Below are 22,721 nucleotides of genomic sequence, written 5' to 3'. Positions count from 1 at the left end.
TCTCTGCTCAGGCACAGCCCACCTGACACGCTGGGCGGGAGAGAGAGAAATGGAATGGCCCTCTCTGAGCATCTTCTACAGCTTTCAAGAAACTCAGGGTCTTCAGGGGTCTTGAATCAAATCTGTGGTTACGCTTGCTATAGTCAGATAATAAAGTCTCCCCTTCAGAAGTGGCTCCAGCCAGAGCTTTGCCTTCACGTGAATTCTGGTTGGTTCCACGTGACAGAGCATCAGCGCCATGCTGAGCCCTGTGGGCATCACTGGAGGCAGGATTTTCGGAGAGAGACTGTTCCTCTCCCCTTCCCCTCCTTTGCTTCAGTCTTCAAGGCCAGCTCTAGAGCTGGCTTAGTTTGTCTTGGCAGATGCCTGTTTAACGCTTTTCCTGTAGAAACCTCTCTGCTTGGGGCGCTGAGCCTTCCCGGCAGTGAGCTGGGAGTGAAGGCGAGTCCACTGCATCCAAAGTGGCCCCACCGACTTCCGCCCATTTTTGTGATAAGTTGAGTGTTTCCATCCCCAGGCAGGCAGCCTGCCGTGGCAGTGGCCCAATCCTGACCAACAGGATACAGCCGAAGGAAATGTGCGGGTGATGGGCTTTCTCCAGGGCTCTCCTGGGTGTGTGGGTAGAACAACCCACACCAGGCATTTGTGCCACGGGTGGGCTGTCCCCCACGCGGCACTGGGTTCAGTGACTTCCACTAAGTCTTGGGTTACTGCCACTCTCGATCCACGCCCCCAACCGTGTCTGTCAAACGACAGTAATTTTATTCTGGAGCTTGGAGGTATCTCAACAAAAGTTCCAGAGTTGCTGCTTTCTTGGCAACCTGAAGTGACTCACATGTGCCTCAGAAAACCTCATTTGACCATCAGCTTGCAGCTTTCAGGAGGGCTTCCTGGGCGCACCAGTGGCTTCTGGGGCAGCAGGGTTGTCTGCCCACGATTTCATGAGCCTGTTGTGAGAATTAAATGAGATCGTTCACTGAAGTGCTTAGCGTGATCCCTAAACTTATCCCCCTAGACTGAATTTTGTTCATCCCACATGCCCGGTATTTGGCCCATTGCCTGGTACATAATAAATGCTTGATAAGTTATTTAAGAACTATACGGTAATTCTTTTTTTGTCTTAAGATTAGGAGCAACAAGGTAGATTTAAGGGATTTTTTTTAATTCAGCATTGGTGCCTCCACATGCACACCTTCCTGCTTGTCCCATATCAACCTTTATTGCAGCTCTAGCCCCTTTATTTAGCTCCTCCGCTGGCCTCCCTTTCTTTTCTTTTCCTTTTTTTTTTTTTTTTTTTTTTTTTTTTTTGCGGTATGCGGGCCTCTCCGGCTCCGGATGCGCAGGCCCAGCGGCCATGGCACACGGGCCCAGCCGCTCCGCGGCATGTGGGATCTTCCCGCACCGGGGCACGGACCCGTGTCCCCTGCATCCGCAGGCGAACTCTCAAGCACTGCGCCACGAGGGAAGCCCGACAATGGCCTCCCTTTCTTATATCGAGTCCACACATTGAAATTAACTGTGGACTTGAACAGGTTTGGAGTCTGGGGGTTAATGCACTACAGATGATGGTGGCTTTGAAACCCTAAACTGGACTGAAGAAAAACTGACCACTGGGCAGTTAACCGATTAGAAAGGAGAGAGGGAGAAAGTTTGTGTGTCTGTCTGTCTGTCATCAGTGTTTGAGCACCTGTTGTGGGCAGGGCACTGACTATTGCAGGTGCTGGGAACACAGTGGTAAACAAGACAGTGAGAGCACAGAATAGGGCAGATGTCTTGTTGGCCAGTTGTGGGTGTGGTGGAGGAAAGCTTCCTTGAACCAAGGTCTGAAGTCTGAATGGGGCTTACTAGGCAGGAGTGGGGAGGGGATGATCCAGGGAGCAGCTTTGCCAGGATCCGGGTGTGGGGAGAGTGCTGAAATGGCCGGCAGGGAGCCCCCGGCGCCTCAGGCCACAGTGAGGGTTCATTTTTAAGTGGGTACCCTGCTCATGAAGTGAGATGTCATTAGGGTGTTATAACTCCTGGGGCAGCCCCAGGTCTGAGAGGACAGAAGATTTGGGAGGCTTTGTTTTGCTAATCTGCCTCCCCAGCTGTCCCCTAGTTTTAAGATGCAGGATTTTACATCATCCAACAGAAAACATAAGTCTGTAGCATTCTTTCCCCTGTTCAGAGTGCTTTCTCTGTGCCTAATGCTCCCAGAACTGGGGAGAAAAGGCGACATTGAGGTTTGGCAGAATCCAGCTGCCGGAAGCTACGTTGCTTTGTCTCAAGTTGGACGCCGGACCTTTGAGTGCACTTGGTGGGGCTGGTTCCAGGAAGGGTTGATGAAGCATTGTTGGCTGTAAATAAACCTCCATTCTCCCCACTAGAAGCTGCTACTCCTCTGCTGAGTAAATCCTCCCAGCTCACATGGCAGCTTGTCCTGCTTCATGGAGCCATATTGTTTTTCCTTCCTTCCTCTGCTCCAGTCATAGTTTTGCCGGTGGCTGGACTTTTATATTCTCTGCAGGGGGAACGACATTTCAGATTCTGTAATTCCTGAGGACAAGGCCCCTTCCATGGCCGTTAGATTCTTCCACGTCTCAGGCACAGTTGATTAAGAAGTCAACGGTGTTGGGTTCAGACCACAGTCCTCCAGGGACGACCCCCAGCCCGCAGCAGCCACTCGTGCCCCGGTCGGTGGGACTGAAGTGAAGCCCAGGGAGGTTGGAGGGGTGCAGACAGTCTGAAGAAGCCTCAGAGCTCTCTTTCCTCCCCTCCCTTTCCCATCTTCTCACTAGGCTTCTTAGGAAGATGTGGATTTTGTTTTGCTTTGTTTTTCCTTGTGTCTTAATTGGACTTGAACTAGAGAGCAGAAACGATTTACCTGGTATTTTCTCCTAGGAACTGCTATGTGAGATGCTCTCCTAGGCAAGAAAAGCGCTCAGCCTGCTGTGTCTGAGGGGCGTGTGCTGTCACGTCCAGGTCTGGCCAGGTCTCTGGGCTGTGGGCTTCATGCCTCCCGGCTGACGCAGACATCCAACCGTCTGGTAAATAGATCTCCAGGCTGAGTTCATTTCTTTGAAGAACTGAATATCCACCTGGAGGCCAGGGAGGGTGGATTCACGCAAGTCAGGACAGGTGTCCTGTGTGCCTTCAGAAACACCGCTTTGGGGGAAGAAAAGGAAGAGTGGGTTCTTGTTGCTTTTTACTTGTATCCGCTCTGCTGCTCCCTTTCTGCCTCTTTAAGGACATGCTGAGACTCTCTATAGCAGGTTTTGTAAAACCAGTTTCTTGAACCACTGGCAGTTTAATGGTGTGAACCTTCCATCTCCTTAGCTCTGTCCTTTTAAATACTTCATCCGTTGTTTTTTCTGACACCATGGCTGGCTTCCGAGATAACTATCACGGGGTGCATTGTTCATTTTTGTGCCGAATTCCTGGTATCCGAGGCATGACTGTCTCTGGGTCTTTGTCTTGAATGTGGACCCCCCCCCCCCTCCTCCCCGCAAGGCTGCTTTCATTGGATGAAACTTGCTTCAGTGGACGGTTGAGCATAAATGGTTCTAAAAAGCATCTTTGGGGTATTGGACCCCTGTCTTCAGTGGTCTCACTGGACACCCCGACTCTCCTTCCTTGCTGGGCTTTCGTCAGCATCACTTGAAGTCCTGCACCCAACTCCATTCCAAGAGCATGTGATGCTGTGGCTCAGGCCCTTTGTTGTGGGGCAGAGCCAAGCCCTTCTTCTCGGGGTCAGGGCAGGGGGTGGGGGGGTTAGGCTGCTTTAGGATCCGGAAGTACCGTACCACACCACATGCCCAGGAGCTCAGCAGGCCCCCGGCCAGCTTGTTCACGTCAGAGGGCGGAGGAATTCCATTCTAAAGTGTAACAAGGTGTGGCCACCAAGAGTCACAGAGTCCCATTGTTTGATTCTCCAGGGCCTTAGGAGTCACACGGGTACATGTGACACGAATGGGGGATCTGAACAGCGACAGATTCCAAAGTCTTTCCAGGAGACCTTTGTGCAGAATTGTATGGCTTCCAGTCTGTGGAGGCTAATTTATACGTTTAGCTTTCAGGAGTCTCTCAAGGCAGGAGAATCTTCTCGCGGTTGGGTCCATGGCCCATCGGTCGATACTTTGCTTGGGGATAGTGTGGAGCTGGATTCCGCTGCTGGGAAGGTGGGGTGCGACTTCTTTCTGTGGGTGCTGGGTTTGGGATTGATAAGAGGCCATAGCCCCAGGGGACTTGGGGTGCACTCTGGGCACTACCTGCCGCCTTCTGTCTGTGTGTCTGTATGTGTGTCTGTGTGTGTGTGTGCGCCCTGTGAGGGCAGAAAACCAGAGACTAGACTAGTTGGCAGGTTGAAACCAACTACCCAGTTAATTTTTTTTGTTTTGTGGCGTGTGTAGAAAGATAAACTTGGGGGGAAATGAGGAGCCGAGCCAGAAAAGGAAAGACTGAAAGCAGTGGAGAGAACTTCCTGTTTGTGACTCTGCCCCATCATTTCTTTTTCTCCCAGAGACGTGACTAAACAGACCTCAGCTAAGCCAGGCCAGGGCCTTGAGAGACGCAGGAATCCCCACCTCTCCCTCCCCCTCCCCCTCCCTTCGCTGGGGCACAGGAGAGCCCCAGGGAGCCTCACACCCTTTAGTCTCACCAAGGAGCCCCTGGTGTGAACAAGTACTTTCCCCTTTGAAGAGAAGCTGCCTGTTTGGCGACTAACTTCCTGTGCCTCTGGAGCAGATGTGCTGAATTCCCACATGGATATCTTGCCTCTTTCCTCGCTGCTCTGCATTTTGGCCACGAAAGGGGCTGGGGCAGTGCTTTGGGAAAGAGCTCTAGGGGGCCTTTGAAGAATTAACGGGTCAGTCCTGTACGACCAGCCAAATGGCCCGGGAGGGGAGGAAGGATGTACCCAACTGATACTTTCCCACAATTAGCACCCAGAAAGCTGTCCCCTAGAGGGAAAATTTAAGGAACTTTTACAGTCCAACGTTTTGTTACTGCCATGCTCTTTAACATCGGTTCCTCCAGAGTCACAGCTACGAAGGGACTGTTGTGGGACCCGTGGAGACCAGCTCTCTCTGGAGAGCAGCTGATGGATAACCAGCCTGAATTTGGCACGGCAGCCCTCGGGTGCACCTCTCCTTTGCCCACCTGATCGGCAGGGGGCGGGTGGCTGGAGGAGACGTTTGCTAAGCAACCTGGCCTGGGCATTATGCCCATCCAGGTCGAATGAATAACTGCAGTGTGCCGAAGAATGAGGGGGTTTTGGCCCGTCCCAGAACCAGAAGGGACTTTTTGGAGAAGGGGGCTAAGAACTGCTGCTCTGGTCTTGGCGTGGAGCCCGGGGTGGGAGGGTGGTCTTCCTGCCCCTTCCCTTCTGAGACGTCACCTCAGTGTAACATTGCTTCGTGTCAGCGGAGTGCACAGAGCTCCACGGCCGTTTCCATGTGCCCATCGGGTCCAGAGTTTTTACTGTCTTATCTCCTCCCTCACCAGCCAGAGGCGGGGGTGGGGGGGTGGGCCGTGAGATCCAACAATCTCATGAGCACAGCTTCTGCCACTGTGATCATTACCGTGTTATGGCACTTGAGACCCCTGACCTAACTGTGTCTGAGGGGCTCGGTTTCCCCAGAAACGGTTTCTGCCATTGTGCATTTGGGGCAGCAGAAGCAAGGAAAGGCCTTCCTGCCCGAGGCGCCCGGGTGTGTGACCACGACGGGGACGGTGCCTTCTCCGGGCTGATTTGGTTTAGATGAAGCATTTGGGGCAGCAGAAGCAAGGAAAGGCCTTCCTGCCCGAGGCGCCCGGGTGTGTGACCACGACGGGGACGGTGCCTTCTCCGGGCTGATTTGGTTTAGATGAAGCATTTGCTCTGAGCGGTGAAATCCAGAGCAAGTCCAGAGCAGTCCGATGAGAAACCTCTGCTCCTAGGGCTCTGCACGCCGCCAGAACTGAAGGACGTGTGGGAGTGGGTGCTGGGGACCGGGGTTTGCAGGAAGGGTCAGAGAAAGCTTTTCTTTGGCGAGACCGTGAGCCAGCGGAAGGAGAGCTGACAGGTGGGCCAGCGAGAGCCAGAGTGAGGCTGCCTCCAAGCCGGGCCTTCCTGGGGCCAGTGCCGTGACTTGTTGAAGGCCCGCTGCCTGCCTGCCCCCGGGTTCCACGAGCTACCCCCTTGCGATAAAGCCTCTCTTTTTCTGCTGAAACTGAGAGTAAGAAAAATCTCTTGGGAGCAGACAGTCTTTTGCGTTCTGGTCTTGCGATTCTCGTGTTGTAAAGTAGCCACCTCTTGCTTCCTGGGCACCAGCTGGAGGCGCTGGTGTTCTGGGGCGGCTGGCCGGGCCCGGGGAGAGCAGCGAGCAGGGTCCATCCAGATGGGCAGCTGTCGCATGGCTGGTGTTTGCTCTCCTCAGCGTTAGGGGTACTGGTCACTGCTGGAGGCCGTGGAGGAGAGACTGAAGCAGGTGTGTGGAGCATCCCAGCTGCTCTGATGAAGGAAGAAGGGGTATTCGGAGGTTCAGGGGTCCCAGGATCCCCCAAAGTGTCCGCTCACTCTCGGGGCTCTTTACTGTGCTTTCACCTTTTCTCCTTCCTTAAAAGTCCTGAGTGGTGTCAGTGAGGAGAGTGACTGTGGGTCAGCAGGCCCGGGCTTACTCCTTGTGTTTCTGTTTTTCTTTTGCAGGATAACCCAGAAGTAGAAAAGCGAGATCCCCAGGAATTAGTTGGTGAGTATCCTGGTGCGGGGGGCGGGGAGCCTCACGCAGAACCAACCGGCTTCCAGCCACGCAGGTGGCTTCTCTCTGCTTCGGCCAAGGCAGCTGCTCTGCTGCTCTCACAGGGCCTTTGGCATTTTCTAAGACGTCTGGGTAAGACGCCCAGGGAACAATTCTTCTTTGACAGATTCACGGAGCGTTTCACTGGGCTTTGGTCGGTTGCCAGTGTTGTCAGGAGGGATTCAGGGCCCCCGTCAGCTGGGAGCTCGTTTCCCTTGTGCCCTGCGTCCATCCTCCGGCCTTGTCCCCCCACTGCCCCCTCCGCTGGCATATTCACGGGCTCAAGGAGCAAACATGTGGCCTCTGCTGGCACCCTGCTCTGTCCCCAGGAGGGAACAGGCCTCACAGCCCCGGGGTCTGGGGCCCTTTGTGGGACTGGCCAGGGCAGTTACATTTCTGGAAAATGACACACGTGTCATCCCAGTTCCGTGCTAACCTCAGCCTCTTAATCCTTTTAGGAAGCCTCTCAGCCCCTTCAGTTTGGCGGCGGACTTTGTGAGGGGCTCTCCCAGGGCCTGGCCCGGCCTCACGGCGAGGGGATTGGCCCTCCCTCTCTGTGGCGACTGTGCCCGTCTCTCTCCACCTGCTCCACTTGTCTTCACAAAGCAGGTTCCTGCTTCTCAGGCGGCCTGCAGAGCCCGCTCCTCTGCTTCCAGACGGAGCCTTTGAGACATGCTTACCCTGCCCTGGGAGGCCCTGGACTCCGCCTGGAAATGCTGCTTCCTGCAGCCCCTCCAACCTGACCTTTCTCCGGATAGGATCCCTTCACCAGTGATGGGAGATAGGGACCCATTCTGGTTTTCCAGACTGAAAGAACTGAAAATTGTTCATTATATTTGTCTTCTGAGGAAGGATTGGGTAGCAGCGTGACCACACTGAGCAGCCCAAGTGCTCAGTGGGATCCTGCCTTTATCTCCGAGTTTTCTGATGAGTGGGGTATGAGTCTTTCCTACCCTATAAAACCCCAAATTTTCCTAAAACCTTAGAGTTTGCTCTTGGAAAATGGCACTGTAGGGGTGGCCCAGTTGGCTTCACGGGCAGAGAGAACAGAGCACAGCCTCACCAGGCAGCCCGTGGCCTTCTCCAAGTGGGTGATGGACTGGAGCCTCAGCCTCCTCTTGCCTCCAGTCCCTGCTGTTCACCACCAGGACGCTGCGGATGGAGCGTGGGGTCAGAGGCGCCGGCCCAGGAGCCCAACAAGGCAGTGCCCTCCACTCTTGCTGGCGGCGCTTAGCGAGCGGTGGAAAGTGTGTGGGCACCAGCCATCTCAGCCCCGACTTCTTCCACAGCCAGCTTTCACTTTTCCTCTCCTTGTCACTTTTTGAAAATAACTTTGTTGAGGTGTAACTTGCATAGAGTAAGATTCGTCAGCTTTTAGTGTTAACTCCCACCACAGTCGTGACGTAGAGCATTTCCATGACTCCAGAGTGTTCCCCCGTACCCCTCCCCTTGCAGACATTTCCTCCCTCAGCCTCAGGCAAGCAGTGATCTACTTTCTTCACTGTAGTTTTGTCTTTTTTAGGATTTCTTATAAATCAGGATTTGTTGGCCTCGGCACGATTGACATTTCGAGCTGGATAGTTCTTTGCAGTGGGGGCCTGGCCTGTGCACTGTACAGTGTTTTAGCAGCATCCCTGGTCTCTGCCCACTAGGTGCCAATCGCAACCCCCTCGTCCTGCCAGATACGACAACGAAAAATGTTTCCAGACACTGCCAGATGTAGCCTTGGGGGGGCAGAATCGCCCCTGGTTGAGAACCATTGATACAAATGGAATCACAGTTTGTTGGGGGGTTTTCTGTTGCTTTTTTGTTTGTTTCCTTGTTTTTTCTAGTTTCTTACACTTCCCATAGTGTTTTGGTTTTTTTTTATAAACTTCTTAGACTTTTTTTTTTTTTTAAAGAACTTCACATTACCTTTTTATTTATTTATTTATTTATTTTTGGCTGTGTTTTGGGTCTTCATTTCTGTGCGAGGACTTTCTCCAGTTGCGGCGAGCGGGGGCCACTCTTCATCGCGGTGCGCGGGCCTCTCACAGTCACGGCCCCCCGTTGTGGAGCACAGGCTCCAGACACACAGGCTCAGTAGTTGTGGCTCACGAGCCCAGTTGCTCTGCGGCATGTGGGATCCTCCCAGACCAGGGCTTGAACCCACGTCCCCTGCATTGGCAGGCAGATTCTCAACCACTGCGCCACCAGGGAAGTCCCTCCCATAGTGTTTTTGAGACCCATCCACGTCCTTGAGAATATCCATAGTGTTTTTTTTTTTTTGCTAATATTATCTCGTTGTAGAGTTCCACCACAGTTTCTTGAATCCAGTCACCCACAGAGGACACAGGTGGAGCTCTAAGCCTCAGAGTTTGGATTTCTCTTCCCATTTCTCACTGAGGAGGTAGTAGTTGACCTGTGCAGAGTGGCTTCTGCTCATGGGACCGTGGTTGTCAGCCCCTCTGCCTGAACTCAGCTCCTTTTTTTTTTCCCTTCCTTTAAATTTTATTTATTTATTTATTTATTTTTGGCTGCGTTGGGTCTTCGTGGCTGCTTGCGGGCTCCTCATCACGGTGGTTTCTCTTGTTGTGGAGCACGGGTTCTAGGTGCACGGGCTTCAGTAGTTGTGGCACAAGGCTCAGTAGTTGTGGCTCACGGGCTTAGTTGCTCTGTAGCATGTGGGATCTTCCTGGACCAGGGCTCGAACCCGTGTCCCCTGCGTTGGCAGGCAGACTCCCAACCACTGCGCCACCAGGGAGGCAGCCGCAGACGCGAGCTGCCCCCATGTGCCTGGATACACATCTCGGTGTGTTTCCAGGGAAAGTGGTTTGAGGCTGGCTGCTCAGTAGCCATATATGTGGGTCTGATGTCTTCTGCTTTCGATTCATTTTGAGACTTAGGAAAGGCAGAATCACAGAAAGATTGCTCCTGAAATCTGTGAGGTAAACTTTTATCAAGTTTCCTGAATGTATCTCTTCATTTGCCAGCTACTCCCGAGGAATTTTCTCATTCCTAGCCCAGTTCCAAGCCCACGAGCTCAGGAGGGGCTCTCCCTCTCCCTGTCACTGTATACCATTTGAGCCCAAGTGTGGCTGGGTTGCTAATGGCAACAGTGCCACACCCTGTTTTTCCAAAAGGCTTTCCTGGCAAATGGCAGAGGGCACTCTTTGTCTTCTCTGTCACATGCACACACACTCTGCACCCCAGGGAAGCCTTAACGCTCTTTGCTGCGGCCCAAAGCCTGCCCCAGCCCCCCTCGCTTCTGTTGCTGATGCTTAGGAAATGCGAGAACCGGCGCGCCCCAGCTGATGCCGCTCTCCGCTGGCCTCTGCAGCCTGCTTGAGCCTCAGGCTTAGGCCTCCTGCCTCTCCCAGAGCTGGGAGGAAGGAGGAAGTGAGGGTGAGATTGAACTCCTGCCAGATCTGGGTGTCCCTTGCTTCAGGAGACAGGAGACAGGAGACAGGAGGAGGGTGCTAGGCAAAGAGAAGCGCATGGTTCTGTGGTGAAAACTGCTCCCGGGCTGCACTGGTGTCTCAGTCCACAGCAGGATATGTCACCCAGTCTCTGTCCTCGTCCCTTCACTCAAAATGGCAGATCTAGTACTCTGTTCCTGGGGCACATCCAGTGAGAATCCACCAACAGTGAGAATCGGCACGTGTATCCAGGTTAGGAGACTGTCCCTGGGCTTGGGCCCCAGCCTCAGTGTTTACAGTGTGTGCAGGCTCCTTGGGCAGCAGCTGAGGCTAGTGAAGCTCGAAGCAGGAATCAAAGCACCTTATCTGCTAAGAAAATATTAACCCAGCTTTGGGAGAGAAGGGGAAGGCTCGCTAGGCCATCCCCAGGCAGTCCAGGCAGCCACTTGGGGCTTAGAAGTCTCGCCTGGGGCCAGGCACACGGCGGGTACCCAGTCAGTACTTGCCGGGTGTCACTGGTGCTGGATTCTGCATTCTTTGCTTTCATCCTGCCCCACCCCGCTCCGCCTGCTGTTTGCTCACTGTATAGTCCTTTTCATGAGAGAACGTTTTAAAAGCACATACAGAATCTTACAACAAACAGCGCATTGTCTGAGTGATCCAGAGCACAACTCTGCAGTCGCAAGGGTGGCCAGAGGCAGCACGGAGGGGAGTGGAGAGAGAAGGAAGCTTGGGTGGGCAGGGGCAGATCTCCAAGGGAATTGCTCCCTGGGAGTTGTGGTTCTTCACTTCAGAATCAGACCTTTTGTTCCCAAGAACGAAGTGGACCAAGAGCGGGTTGATTGGTTTACCATTAAAGGGCCATGGACTGCCCAGGTGGCGCAGTGGTTAAGAATCCGCCGGCCAGTGCAGCGGACACGGGTTCGAGCCCCAGTCCAGGAAGATCCCACATGCTACAGAGCAGCTAAGCCCGTGCGCCACAACTACTGAGCCTGCGCTCTAGAGCCCACGTGCCACAACTACTGAGCCCGTGCGCCTAGAGCCCAAGCTCCGCAACAAGAGAAGCCACCACAATGAGAAGCCCGCGCACCGGGACGAAGAGTAGCCCCTGCTTGCCACAACTAGAGAAAGCCTGTGCAACAACGAAGACCCATTGCAGCCGAAAATTAATTAATTAATTAATTTAAGAAAACATTAAAGGGCCCTGAGCTAATAACCAACAGGTCCTTTTGTAAATGTCATCTATGCACAAGGCAGTATTGAGTGCTTTGAGTCCCGAAGCCTAGGGAACCCTGAACTGCTCCTGTAGCCTGGGTAGGAGAGCCTGAGGTGAGAAGGATGGCGCCAAGCAACTCTGAGTTTCCGGAATTCTGGGAGGGTGTTTCAGGGGCAGAGCCCCTGGGGGGCTGGAGCTGGTCACGTTATGAGCCAGTGGTGTGCACATCTCTTCCCAGCCTCAAGTTCAGCGACCTCACATTGGTAGCTTGACATTAGCCATGGGGAGAATTTACACCACAGAAATGGGCAGATGCTGCAGGTCGTGGCTGTGCCCCTCCCCACCTCCCAGCTGGATGTTAAACATCCACCAGCGCACCCCAGGACATAGCCTTTGGCCACACGCCATCTTTATGCTCGTGCCCTCTGCCTGACCTTCTCTTCCCCTGGGTTGGCACGTGCCGGCTCCTTCTGGTCAATTGATCTCAACTCACATGCACCCCCTCGGAGTGCTACTCCAAACACCCTGTTCTACTGTTTCATAGTGTGTATCCCTCCTCGAAAATGTCTTATCGGCCTTTTTTTTGGGGGGGGGTTATTGTCCATGTCTGTCCGCCACCTTAACCCTCCCACCCACCCACAGAATTCTTCTCTGTTCCTTCCACAGCCTCCTTTTCTGAAAGAGTCCGGAACATGTCACCTGATGAAATCAAGATCCCGCCCGAGCCCCCCGGCAGATGCTCAAATCACTTACAGGTAAGCACAGCGCTCGGCTGCTGAGGCCCATGAAGCCCAGGAGGCCTGGGACAGGTGTCTGGCTCGGTCTGACTTTAAGAAGCTTCTGGACAGCCCGAGTGGGAAGGAGTCTGCAGTCCTGGTGACCTCCCTTAGGCTGCTCTCAGGAGTTTGCTCTGTACACAACGCCACCCTCTGCTGCTTCAGCCGGGGCCCCTAGCTGCCCTAAGTGATGTCCTAACCAGAGAAAACAACATGCCTCTTCTGGGCAACCCTGAGCCAATGGGACCATCTCGGAAGGAACTTTGCTAAGAAACTGAGGGATTGTCGGAATGTAAAATAAACAAATAGAAGTGCAAAAGTACAAGCACGGATATGCATAAACTTCAGTCCTCGTCACTGGCTTCTTGTTTGACGAAACCTGGTGCAGACCTGACCTGAGGAGATGGAACGTTGAGTGCGGTCACTCCCTTGGGAGCAGGACCTCAGGGGACAGTGGGATTACACCTCCTGGTCAGCCTCGGTGGTTGTTTCTCCCTGTCCCTCTGCACGTTCCGCTGTGAAGGAGACTTTGTGACAGTAGGGCAGACGTGCACGGCTGCCCCCAGAGTGGTGCCCGGTCCACCTGCTCTACCTTTGATCCTGTAGGTTCTACTGGTGCCTCTGGCCACACCCCAAGCCCCCGCAGCACGCTGGTGGACGGGTGACTAAAGGGACCTGGGGCTGGAGATGCGGATCACTGTGTCTTCTCCTCCCGGAAGTCTCCTGCCTTTGCTGAGGTCGTCCCCCACCACCACCACCTACCACCCGCCCAGCATCGAGTCACCCCTGCGCCAGGCAACAGTCCACAGCCTGTAAGAACTCTCCAGCAGTCCACCAGGCAGAGACAGGCGGCCCAGCCTTCAAGACCAGAGTATTGCTCCTTTTTCGATCCTCCTAGTGGTAGAGACCATGACACTGAGCAAACGTTTTAGTTCACCTGAAACAGGAGGACCCGTCTGACGGCCCGGGAGACACAGAAAAGTCTTGTGTAAAATACAGATCTTCCTCCATCTGCCGAGCCTTCTGGATAGGCTGCCCTCCGTCACCCTTAAAGAGATAGCATGGAGGCGTGGTGCACCTGGCTTCTCCCTGCCCTGGTAAATGTGTCACGAACTTCTCTCTGCAGTTCAGTGCTTCCTCCAGCCATTCTTGGCTTCCGACAGAGGGAATGGGTCACCTCTCCTGATGTGCCCAAAGGGCCTCGCTCAGGCCCTCCCAGCCTGCCCGCCTCCTCTTGCAGGTGAAGAGTGCCCCAAATGTTTTCCTTCTGGACGGTCTGTGTTTAGCTGCCGCTAGTGGGGGAGGCAGCCGAGTGACCCTTACCTGGGCCAGCGCCAGCCTTCCTGGGTAAGACTGCTCCTCAGAGGTGGCTCTGCCCTGAGACCCGGGTTCCTGGGGCCTCTTCACGCGCCAGACAGCCCTGATGCCATCTGTTGTGGACTTCATCTCTGTGGGCCTGGGGACACTTGTGGCACTGGCCCAGATCACTGCCAGGTGGTTCTTCTGTTTCCCATTGAGCCAGGGTAGGGGCTGGAGGGGAGTTTGGATGAAAAATGACCTCTTGACCCCTGACGGTGCCTCTTGATAGAGTGGTGGGGACCGGCCATCTGTGAGCCGCCCCTCAAAGGACACTGGGGAAGCTTGTGACACCTCTACTCCCGCCTTCCTGGATCTCCTGCTGAGGACTCATGCCCATGGTAAAATTAAACACCAGCCTTCAGCCCTGCCCATCAGCACTGAAGCCTGAAACCTCTTCAGGTGATTCAGGAACTGATTAACCAAGTGGGGATTTGCTCACTGTCTTCTCTGTGGCTTCTCTGCCTTGAGCTTCTTATTCTTCCCTCTACTAACCACCCAAAGGGGGTCAGAAGAGAGCAAAGCAAAAGCAGATTGGTCTCCATCTATCTTATCTGTGCTCGGTGCTGGTCACAGGCTGGGTGGTGAAAGACCGTATGGCCAGAGCAGGGCTTCACGTGGCTCTGTGGCTCTCCTGGGTCCTCATGTCCACACAGCACGTGTGACCACAGACTGGGATCATTAGGCAGTGGGGTTCTGTCATAGTCATTCTTCTGTTTCTCTTCCACAGGACAAGATCCAGAAGCTTTATGAGCGGAAGATAAAGGAGGGAATGGATATGAACTACATTATCCAAAGGAAGAAGGAATTTCGGAATCCCAGGTGAGTTTCCCACGAGCCTGCAGGGTCAGTTGGGTGGTTGATATTGGACGGGGGACGGGGGCGCCACCATGGAGGTGGCAGGGAGAGGCCCAGCTCAGATCACACCTGAGCCCAAAAGCGCCATCACCCACTCGGCATTACCCTCGCCGAGGCTTACCGTTTACCATGGAAGAGCCAGATTGAACACGTAAAGCAGAGTGGAAGCCGAGAGACCTGGGCTGGGCGGGGGCGCCTGGCTGGGTTCTCCTTCCCACTCTGCTCCTAAAGCACGTGGCCTCTCAAGGCCTCAGTGTCCGCTGCTGTTCGATGAGGGGATTGGACCAGATGATCACCCCAGGCCCTTCCACCTCTAGAAAGCGGTTGATTCTGTGCGCAGGTGAGAGGTTTGAGAAACAGAACTGTGTCTGGGTCTTACTCCGTCCAGTGCTCTAGCAAGTGACACACCCAGGAAAGAGCCTCGTGTGCGGGTAGCCGAGACCTGCCCTGGCCCCTTTGGGCCTAAGTGGGGTGGCCCCGACCAAACCACACACACTGAAGGTCAGATGTCTGGTTAAGAACAGACACTGCAGCCCTCACCTCGACACCATATCCTTCCTGGCCGCCGGCCCCAGTCCATCTCTCTGGGAGGCTGGAGGGCCAGAAGTGACTTTTAATGTCAAGCCAGTGGACATTTCCCCTTCCATCCAGAAGCTTGCTTAGAACAGTTCGGCCGGATTTAAAGGCTTCACCTGAGCCCAGGCACCAAATGGTTCTGATCTCTTGAAATCTGGTGCCACACAGGGCCCCGGGTCTCAGGCCTGCTCAGCGCCTTGTGGTTTTCCTCTTTCAGCATCTATGAGAAGCTCATCCAGTTCTGTGCGATTGATGAGCTCGGCACCAACTACCCGAAGGTATGTCCCGCCCACAGAGGCTGAGGGTGAGAGAGGGTACCCAGGGCCCTGCACTCATCCCGCTGGATCCAGCCTGGCACCACCGAAAGGTCCACTCTGCAGCACTGTCCGCTGAGGAGCGCAGTCCCCGCCTCTCTTGTTTGCGTCCCGGGGCCTCTGATCGGCCAGGGCCTGAGCGTGGACTCGCTGTGCCCTGCAGAACAGCCTGTGCACAAATGCATCTTTGCCCTCATAATCCTCAGGAGGACTGGCTAGAGACCAGGGATGACAGCTGAGCCCCTGTGCTCTTGAAGGCAGGAGACTCCAGGCCAGGAAGATCCATGGAAAGACTCAGGGAAGGCACTTTAACCTTTACTGCAGCTTTAACCTTTTCTTTTTCAGGATATGTTTGACCCCCATGGCTGGTCCGAAGACTCCTACTATGAGGCATTAGGTGCGTAGCTGTCCGTCTGCCTGCTCACCCATCCGTCTGTATATCCATCCAGTCATCAGGCAGCACAGATATCAGGGTCTCCTCCATGTCCGGCCATGTCTGAGGAGCTGGGTATACAGCCCTGAAAGGCCCAGACCCCACCCCTGACTCATGAGGCTCACAGTACAGCACAGAAGACAGGAATAAAGGAGTGACCCAGCGATGACAGGTGTGGGGATGGTGGGCGTGCAGGCAGGGCCACCTAATTGGGCCAGGGGTGGGGCGGCCTCACTGAGGAAACCAGGTCTGAGGCGAGGTTTGAAGGTGCACAGAGACTGGCCGAGCAGGTGTAGACGGTGTCCCAGGCAGGGGCCAGCGGGAGTGCAGCAATCTCAGAAGGGGCGCATCTGGGAGAACTGGGAGGAATTTCAAAGGGCCCATTTCCTCGGATGCCTGGTCCCAAACCAGCAGCCTGTGAGCCAGATCTGGCCTGTAGGTGTGTTTTGTTTGGCCCATACGAGTTTTGTCTTGCTCTAATTTGAATTAGTTGACAACGTTTTATCTAAAAATCTAGGGACTTCCCTGGCGGTCCAGTGGTTAAGACTCCGAGCTTCCAATGCAGGGGGCGTGGGTTCAATCCCTGGTCAGGAAACTAAGGTCCCATGGGCTGCGTGATGCAGCAAATAAATACATACATACGTACATTAAAAAAATACATTAAGAGACTTCCCTGGTGGCGTGGTGGTTAAGCATCCACCTGCCAATGCAGGAGACACGGGTTCGAGCCCTGGTCTGGGAAGATCCCACATGCCGCGGAGCAACTAAGCCCGTGCGCCACAACTACCGAGCCTGCGCTCTAGAGCCCGCGAGCCACAACTACTGAGCCCACGTGCCACAACTCCTGAAGCCCGCACGCCTAGAGCCCATGCTCCGCAACAAGAAAAGCCACCGCAATGAGAAGCCCGCGCACCGCAACAGAGTAGCCCCTGCTCGCCGCAACTAGAGAAAGCCCGCGCGCAGCAACAAAGAACCAACGCAGCCAAAAATACATTAAAAATAAATAAATTTATTTTTTAAAATACATGCATAAAAAAATGCGTACATTAAAAAATAAAAATCCAAGGTTCTGGCTGCTCTTGGTCGCTGAGAAGGTAGTCACGCTAGGCCAGCACTCCCAGCCAGCCGAAGCTGGGAACGGCTGACCCCTCCGGACGGCCGTGCACAGCCCCAGCCTCGGGGCCTTTGAGGCTGAGGCCCCTGCTTCCTGCTGGCCGGGCGCTGGCACTTGACTGTGCCCATCACAAAGGGATGCTTCAGACAAGAGCCCCGGGGAAGCAGCAGGTGCTAGTCCTTCGGCCTGAAGTACCTCCTCGTGTGGGAGTTGTTTCGGCTGCTTGTGTAACTGCCCGTCTTGTCTTCATAGCCAAAGCCCAGAAGATTGAAATGGACAAATTGGAAAAGGCCAAAAAGGAGCGAACCAAAGTAAGTGGTGGCTGGCAGTCCTGATGAAGAGAGCAGCTGTTTGGAGCGCATGGGTCCTGCTGGCTAAGTCCTGGGACGTCCAGGCTGCTCTCACCACAACCACTGGTTCATCGCCTGACGATGCTCTGAGCAGCCTTAGGTGTGCCCTGTGCTGGATTTGAAGGCTCCCTAAGTCAGCTTGAAGACACTTTCCATTTGCTTCCGTTTGGTTTCTTGGCATCTATCAGCTGCATTACACACACACACACACACACACACACACACACACACACACACACACACACGTTACAGCCATAGACCCCTGGGGGCTTTCTCCCTCTGTCGTCATAAGTTAGGTGTTCTTGGCCTGAACGGAGGCAGAGATTTCCTTCCCAGAGCGCTCTGGTCTGTGCCTTTCTTGGCTTCCAGAGCTGACCTCTGCAGCCTGCCTTAGTGCTTCCCTGTAGGTCCCATGTCTCATGGCCCGGCGACCCCTCCTTTTAGGATCCTGAGTACGCTGCTTCCCGAGCAGCACCGCCTCCCACGGAGTGTGAGGGCGGGGGCCTGGGCCTGGGCCTGGGCCTGAGGTGGGGCGGCGGGCAGGGGTGCCCGAGCGCAGAGACACAGTGGTGCTGGGAGGGGCCCGATGTCTGTTGGGGAAGCTCTCTTCAGGGGATTAAACCCCGTTCAAGTGCCTCCCCCGCACCTCTCTACCCCCGGACAGTCAGAGCAGAGCTGATTCTCAGTGCCTCCTGTGTGGTGCCAATCTCCTGTCCCCTGGGAGCAGACAGGTGGCAGAATGATATGGAGACACAGCTTTACACGGGTTTTAACGCTTGTCTCTCGCCCTCCAGATAGAGTTTGTGACGGGCACCAAGAAAGGGACCACGACCAACGCTGCGGCCGCCACCACCGCCACGGCCAGCACAGCTGTTGCAGGTAGACGGCGGCTCCGCTTCCCAGCTACTCCACGGACGGAGCGAGGGCTTCCCTCCCTTGTTCTGGGGAACAGGGCCTGGCCTCACTGTGGTTTGTGCTGAGCCCGCTTTGGAGCCTGGGGTGGGGTCCCGGTCCACTGGCTGCCCCTTGGCTTTCTGAGGCTAGGGGCCCTGCAGTGTCTGCCCCCTGGGCTCTGACTGCCGGCCTACTGGGAAGGGCTGCTGCTTTGTGGTTGGAGTTGATCTGGCTTCTCTCTTGCCTTACCCCAGACGCCCAGAAGAGAAAGAGCAAGTGGGACTCGGCCATCCCGGTGACGACGATAGCCCAGCCCACCATCCTCACCACTACGGCCACCCTGCCCGCTGTCGTCACAGTGACCACCAGTGCCAGTGGCTCCAAGACCACCGTTATCTCTGCCGTGGGCACCATCGTGAAGAAGGCCAAGCAGTGACCTGAGGGACCAGCTCGGGGTGGCTCGGACATTCTCCTTTCCATCAGGGGGAGGAGCCACTCTGGGGCTTGACGAGACTGTGCAGCCCGGTGACCTATGCCCACTGGGAGGCGCCACTTTGTATATGTCAGGACTGGGACCTGCTCCCCGGGTGCCACCCCGAGAGGAGACTCCGTGCAGCCTTCCAGCTGGAAGAGACATTGCTGCAGCAGAGGGGGGCGCTGTGGACAGTGTCCTCCATGCTGTGGGGTCTGCCGCCCTGTTAAAAGCACCGTATCCTTACATCTCAGCATCTCGGATGCACTGGCCTCTTCTACAGTCTGTTTTCAGGCAAACGTGAAAGCTCAAGTGTCCTCCCCATCTTCTTGGCTGGGACTGTCAGGGTTGACTGGGATGACCAGAGCCTGCGGTGCTGCCCAGAGAAGGGGGCCCAGGAGGTCACTGAGGTCATTCCCGGAGAACGTCTCTTGGCGTGGGCGGGCAGGGTCCCGAGAGCAGGGGAGGCCCCAGTTCCCACTGTCTGCTACCCTGACCCTGCAACTCAGGCAGGAGCCCAGGCCTCTACTCCCTTGGGCGCAGTTGGGCCCTCCTCAGACCACTTCTTGGACACACCCTGGCTTTTGAAGTCAAGCCAGTGACCAGGAGGGCTGGGGTTGACCCCCAGCCCATGCAGGGAGGGGGCGAGGTGTGAGCAGGCCCAGTGTGGGGAGATTAGTCACCTCCTGGCACAGCTGGGCAGCCACTCATTGTTTACGCGAAACCCGGCTCCTGGGAGGCTCCCGCCACCCCACCCTTCCTGTGCCGGTTATCTCTGCCCCACAGCAGCACCCGGGCAGCGCCAGTGGCCGCCGGGCTCCTTCTGGGGCCAAAACAGATTTCCCAGCCGCTGCCAGGCCTGGAGGCCGAGGCCGAGGCTGGAGAGAACGGGTCTGCCTTGCCTGCGCTTTGGCAGCTCCCTCCTCCAGCGGGAGGGCTTTGTGTTCAGAGAAGGAAGCGGGGCTGTGAAGAGCAGGGTTGCTTCCCTGAGGTGGGCGGGGGGTTAGGTGGTCCCGAGGTTGTGCCTGATACTGTTGCATGACCAGAGGGGTGTGACAACCCTGCCCTGTGGTCCCCAAAATAGAGATCGAGTCACACTCGCCCCCTCCCCACAAACACACGCTCGGCACCAGAAGAGGTCGGTTCTCCCCCTCTCGTCCTTTGTGAAGACATCGCAACCCTGAAGAGAGGGGCTGCTGTCCCCCGGGTCAGAAGGGGCTTCCTGCCCTGCAGCCTCCTCCGACAGGGGCCCCTCATTCCACAAGGGCACCGTGGAGCTTGTGTGGGCGGCAGCGTGGGACCGTGGAGACAGCAGGAGCGGGGTCAGCACCTCTGCTCTAGATCCCAGTTTAAAACGAGTTTGAGTCGTGTCTTGGGCCCTTACTTCTGTAAGCCTTCTTTGTCAGATCACCGTAATAAAGCTTCTCAAGGTGGTTGTGGAGAATCAATGACATGATTTATGCAAAAGTTGTATTAACTCTAAAGTACTCTACACATGTCTGTTGTTGGCCGATCCAGTTCCTTCTTGTTTTAGACCAAGGAGGGAAGCAAACTCCCGAGATGATAAAACTGGCCAGGGTCCTGGCCTTTGACTGTGCTCTGGGCACCCCCATCCTGGCCGTCAAGCTGTCCGGTGGGATCAGTAATGACTTTCCCCCGCGGGGCCCAGCCGCTGGGGCCCTGGGGAATGAACACAGTCTGGGGTTGGGCAGCCCAGAGTTGACAGTCGTTCCACTTAGAAGCCTTGTGAGTGGGGTGAAGGTCTTTAATACCGCTGAATTTCAGTTTATCCTGTAAAACAGGATTGGTGCCTGCCCACCTTAGTTCCACTGAGGGTGCCACAGGGGCGGATTATCAGCTTTCTCTGGAGACTGTGTGTCCCCAGCACGCGGGTCCAAAGTCCTCTGTCCCTGCTTGCAAACCGCCTGTCCAAGCTGAACCCTACTCCCACCCACCGATACATCCCCTACCCTCCTCCTATGGTCCTCATCTTGGGTGATGGCATCATGGTCATCCAGGGCTCACAGCTGCATCCTGGACCCCTGTGCTCTACCCCACAACCAATGGGTCACTTCAGAAACCCCTCCCCCACCATGGTTATTGCTGCCTCGGTTCACTGATCGCTTCGGCCTCATCTGCTGTCTTTCTCACTCTCCCACTCCCATCCAAGCTCCAGTCCGGCTCTGGGGAGCATCTTCCTGCATCCCAGCTCTGGCCACGTCATGTGCCCTCCCGCTGTCCACAGGAGCTTCCACTTCAGCCTGGCAGGTAAGGCCACCAGCATTCTCATCACCTCGCCAGTCTCCCGCCTCCACACCCCTCCCGCCGCTGACCCTGCCCACGCCCCCATCCTTGGCTTCTCCCAACTTTCTCACCATTGCCCTTGTATCACTCCCTACCTGTGCCCAGATACCTTCAAGATGCAGCTCAGATTTTCTTAACCCCTTCCTGACTCTCCTGGGCGTTAGTTGCTCCTTTCTCAGGGCTCCCACATCTCTGATAACACTACTGCCTTAACACTTCTGTCCACACATTGGGCTGAGACACGGTTCTCTTATGAGCGGAAACAACACAGTCCAACAAAGCTGTGTCCCAAGTGCTTGGTGTGAGATAAGTGCCCAGGTGTTTGGAGGGATGGAGGGAGCAGTGGTCCCTGCCCCCATGGCCACTGGACTGAAAATTCCAAACCCATGTGCCAACCTCACAGCCTCCCGCTGAACATTGGCCACATGTTGGCAGTTGATAAGGCTCAGTGATGGGTACTCTCTAACTTTGTGGGTTTGTTTTTTTGTTTTGGAGAGCACACAGAGAAACTTTTTTCAAGACAGAAGCAAGGCAAAGATACACACCCAGAGAGAAAGGGTGTGGGCGTCCTCCCTAATGAGGAGGAGTGCCTTTATGTATGTTTAAAATCTCTATAATAAAAAATATAAAAAAGTAAGGTCCTTTGAACCATAAAGAATGAGGAAGGGGCTTCCCTGGTGGCTCAGTGGTTAAGAATCTGCCTGCTAATGCAGGGGACACGGGTTCGAGCCCCGGCCCGGGAAGATCCCACATGCCGCAGAGCAACTGGGCCCGTGAGCCACAACCTCTGACCCTGCGCATCTGGAGCCTGTGCTCCGCAACGGGAGAGGCCGCGACAGTGTGAGGCCCGCGCACCGCGATGAAGAGTGGCCCCCACTCGCCGCAACTAGAGAAAGCCCTCGCACAGAAACGAAGACCCAACACAGCAAAAATAAATAAATTAGAAAAAAAAGAATGAGGAAGATCTCTGTGGCCAAATTTGGCGTGATATTCAGGAGAGAGAAAATGAAAAGGGCAAGGTGCCGAACAGTACATAGAATATGCTTCTGTGTAAGAAAGGGAAGAAATACAAAACAAAAAATAGAGGAAAGAGACACAAGAAAAATCTTTCATTTTAAATTTGAATTGGAAACATCAGTATGAACCCATGATTCAGGGACGAAGTATCTTGGCAGGAGCTAAGAATCCGCCTGCCAATGCAGGGGACACATGTTCGAGCCCTAGTCTGGGAAGATCCCACATGCCGCGGAGCTACTAAGCCCGTGCACCACAACTGCTGAGCCTATGCTCTAGAGCCTGCGAGCCACAACTACTGAGCCCACATGCCACAACTACTGAAGCCCGCGTGCCTAGAGCCCGTGCTCCACAACAAGAGAAGCCACCGCAATGAAAAGCCCGTGCACCGCAACAAAGAGTAGCCCCCGCTCACCGCAACTAGAGAAAAACCCATGCGCAGCAATGGAGACCCAATGCAGCCAAAAATAAATAAATAAAATAAATATATTTTTTTTAAAAAAGATGATGAACTCACGATTCAAAAATAAGAAAAAAGTCCCAGCTATGTCCTTTGAAAGGACCCAGAAGCAATGGCCCCCAGTAGGAACGAGCACATGTAGCACCCAAATCTTGATATCTAATACCATTCCCCACTAAAAGGAACCAGGGCTCCTTGGAGAGAAATGGCCTATCTAGAAATCTAAGTGGGACTGGGCCAGTTTGTCCCAGAAAGCAGGGAGGACTGCAAGGAGTGTTTCAAAGGTCAAAGGAGCAGGTTTGAAGAGATCTCCCACTGGCCAATTATTGTGAAAAAGGAAAAACTCCCTTGCTTCCTATACACTGCTACTCACAACATCATAAAACGCTTCTGACACCAAATGTATGGGTTTTCCACAACCAAGCAGTTCT

The 22,721-nt window shown here is 54.8% G+C and overlaps 1 protein-coding gene across 2 annotated transcripts in view; it reads left to right on the top strand.

The window, feature by feature from the left end:
* SAP30BP (SAP30 binding protein) overlaps positions 1 to 19,963 on the top strand; it is a 33,867-nt gene extending 13,904 nt beyond the window's left edge. Inside the window, exons 4-11 of one of the 2 annotated variants that reach the window (XM_032617690.1) lie at positions 6,665 to 6,707; positions 12,036 to 12,124; positions 14,232 to 14,323; positions 15,153 to 15,213; positions 15,595 to 15,646; positions 17,049 to 17,107; positions 17,941 to 18,025; positions 18,295 to 19,963. In XM_032617690.1, the coding sequence (XP_032473581.1) occupies positions 6,665 to 6,707; positions 12,036 to 12,124; positions 14,232 to 14,323; positions 15,153 to 15,213; positions 15,595 to 15,646; positions 17,049 to 17,107; positions 17,941 to 18,025; positions 18,295 to 18,476 (663 nt within the window). In that variant the 3' untranslated portion in view covers positions 18,477 to 19,963. The remainder of the gene's footprint in view (positions 1 to 6,664; positions 6,708 to 12,035; positions 12,125 to 14,231; positions 14,324 to 15,152; positions 15,214 to 15,594; positions 15,647 to 17,048; positions 17,108 to 17,940; positions 18,026 to 18,294) is intronic. The other variant, XM_032617691.1, reaches the window with a different exon arrangement.
* The last annotated feature ends 2,758 nt before the right edge of the window (positions 19,964 to 22,721 follow it).

Source organism: Phocoena sinus, chromosome 20 (assembly GCF_008692025.1).
Source record: "Phocoena sinus isolate mPhoSin1 chromosome 20, mPhoSin1.pri, whole genome shotgun sequence".
Lineage (NCBI taxonomy): Eukaryota > Metazoa > Chordata > Mammalia > Artiodactyla > Phocoenidae > Phocoena > Phocoena sinus.
Note: the sequence above shows the minus strand (reverse complement) of the source record. Positions and strands in the feature narration are given on the sequence as shown.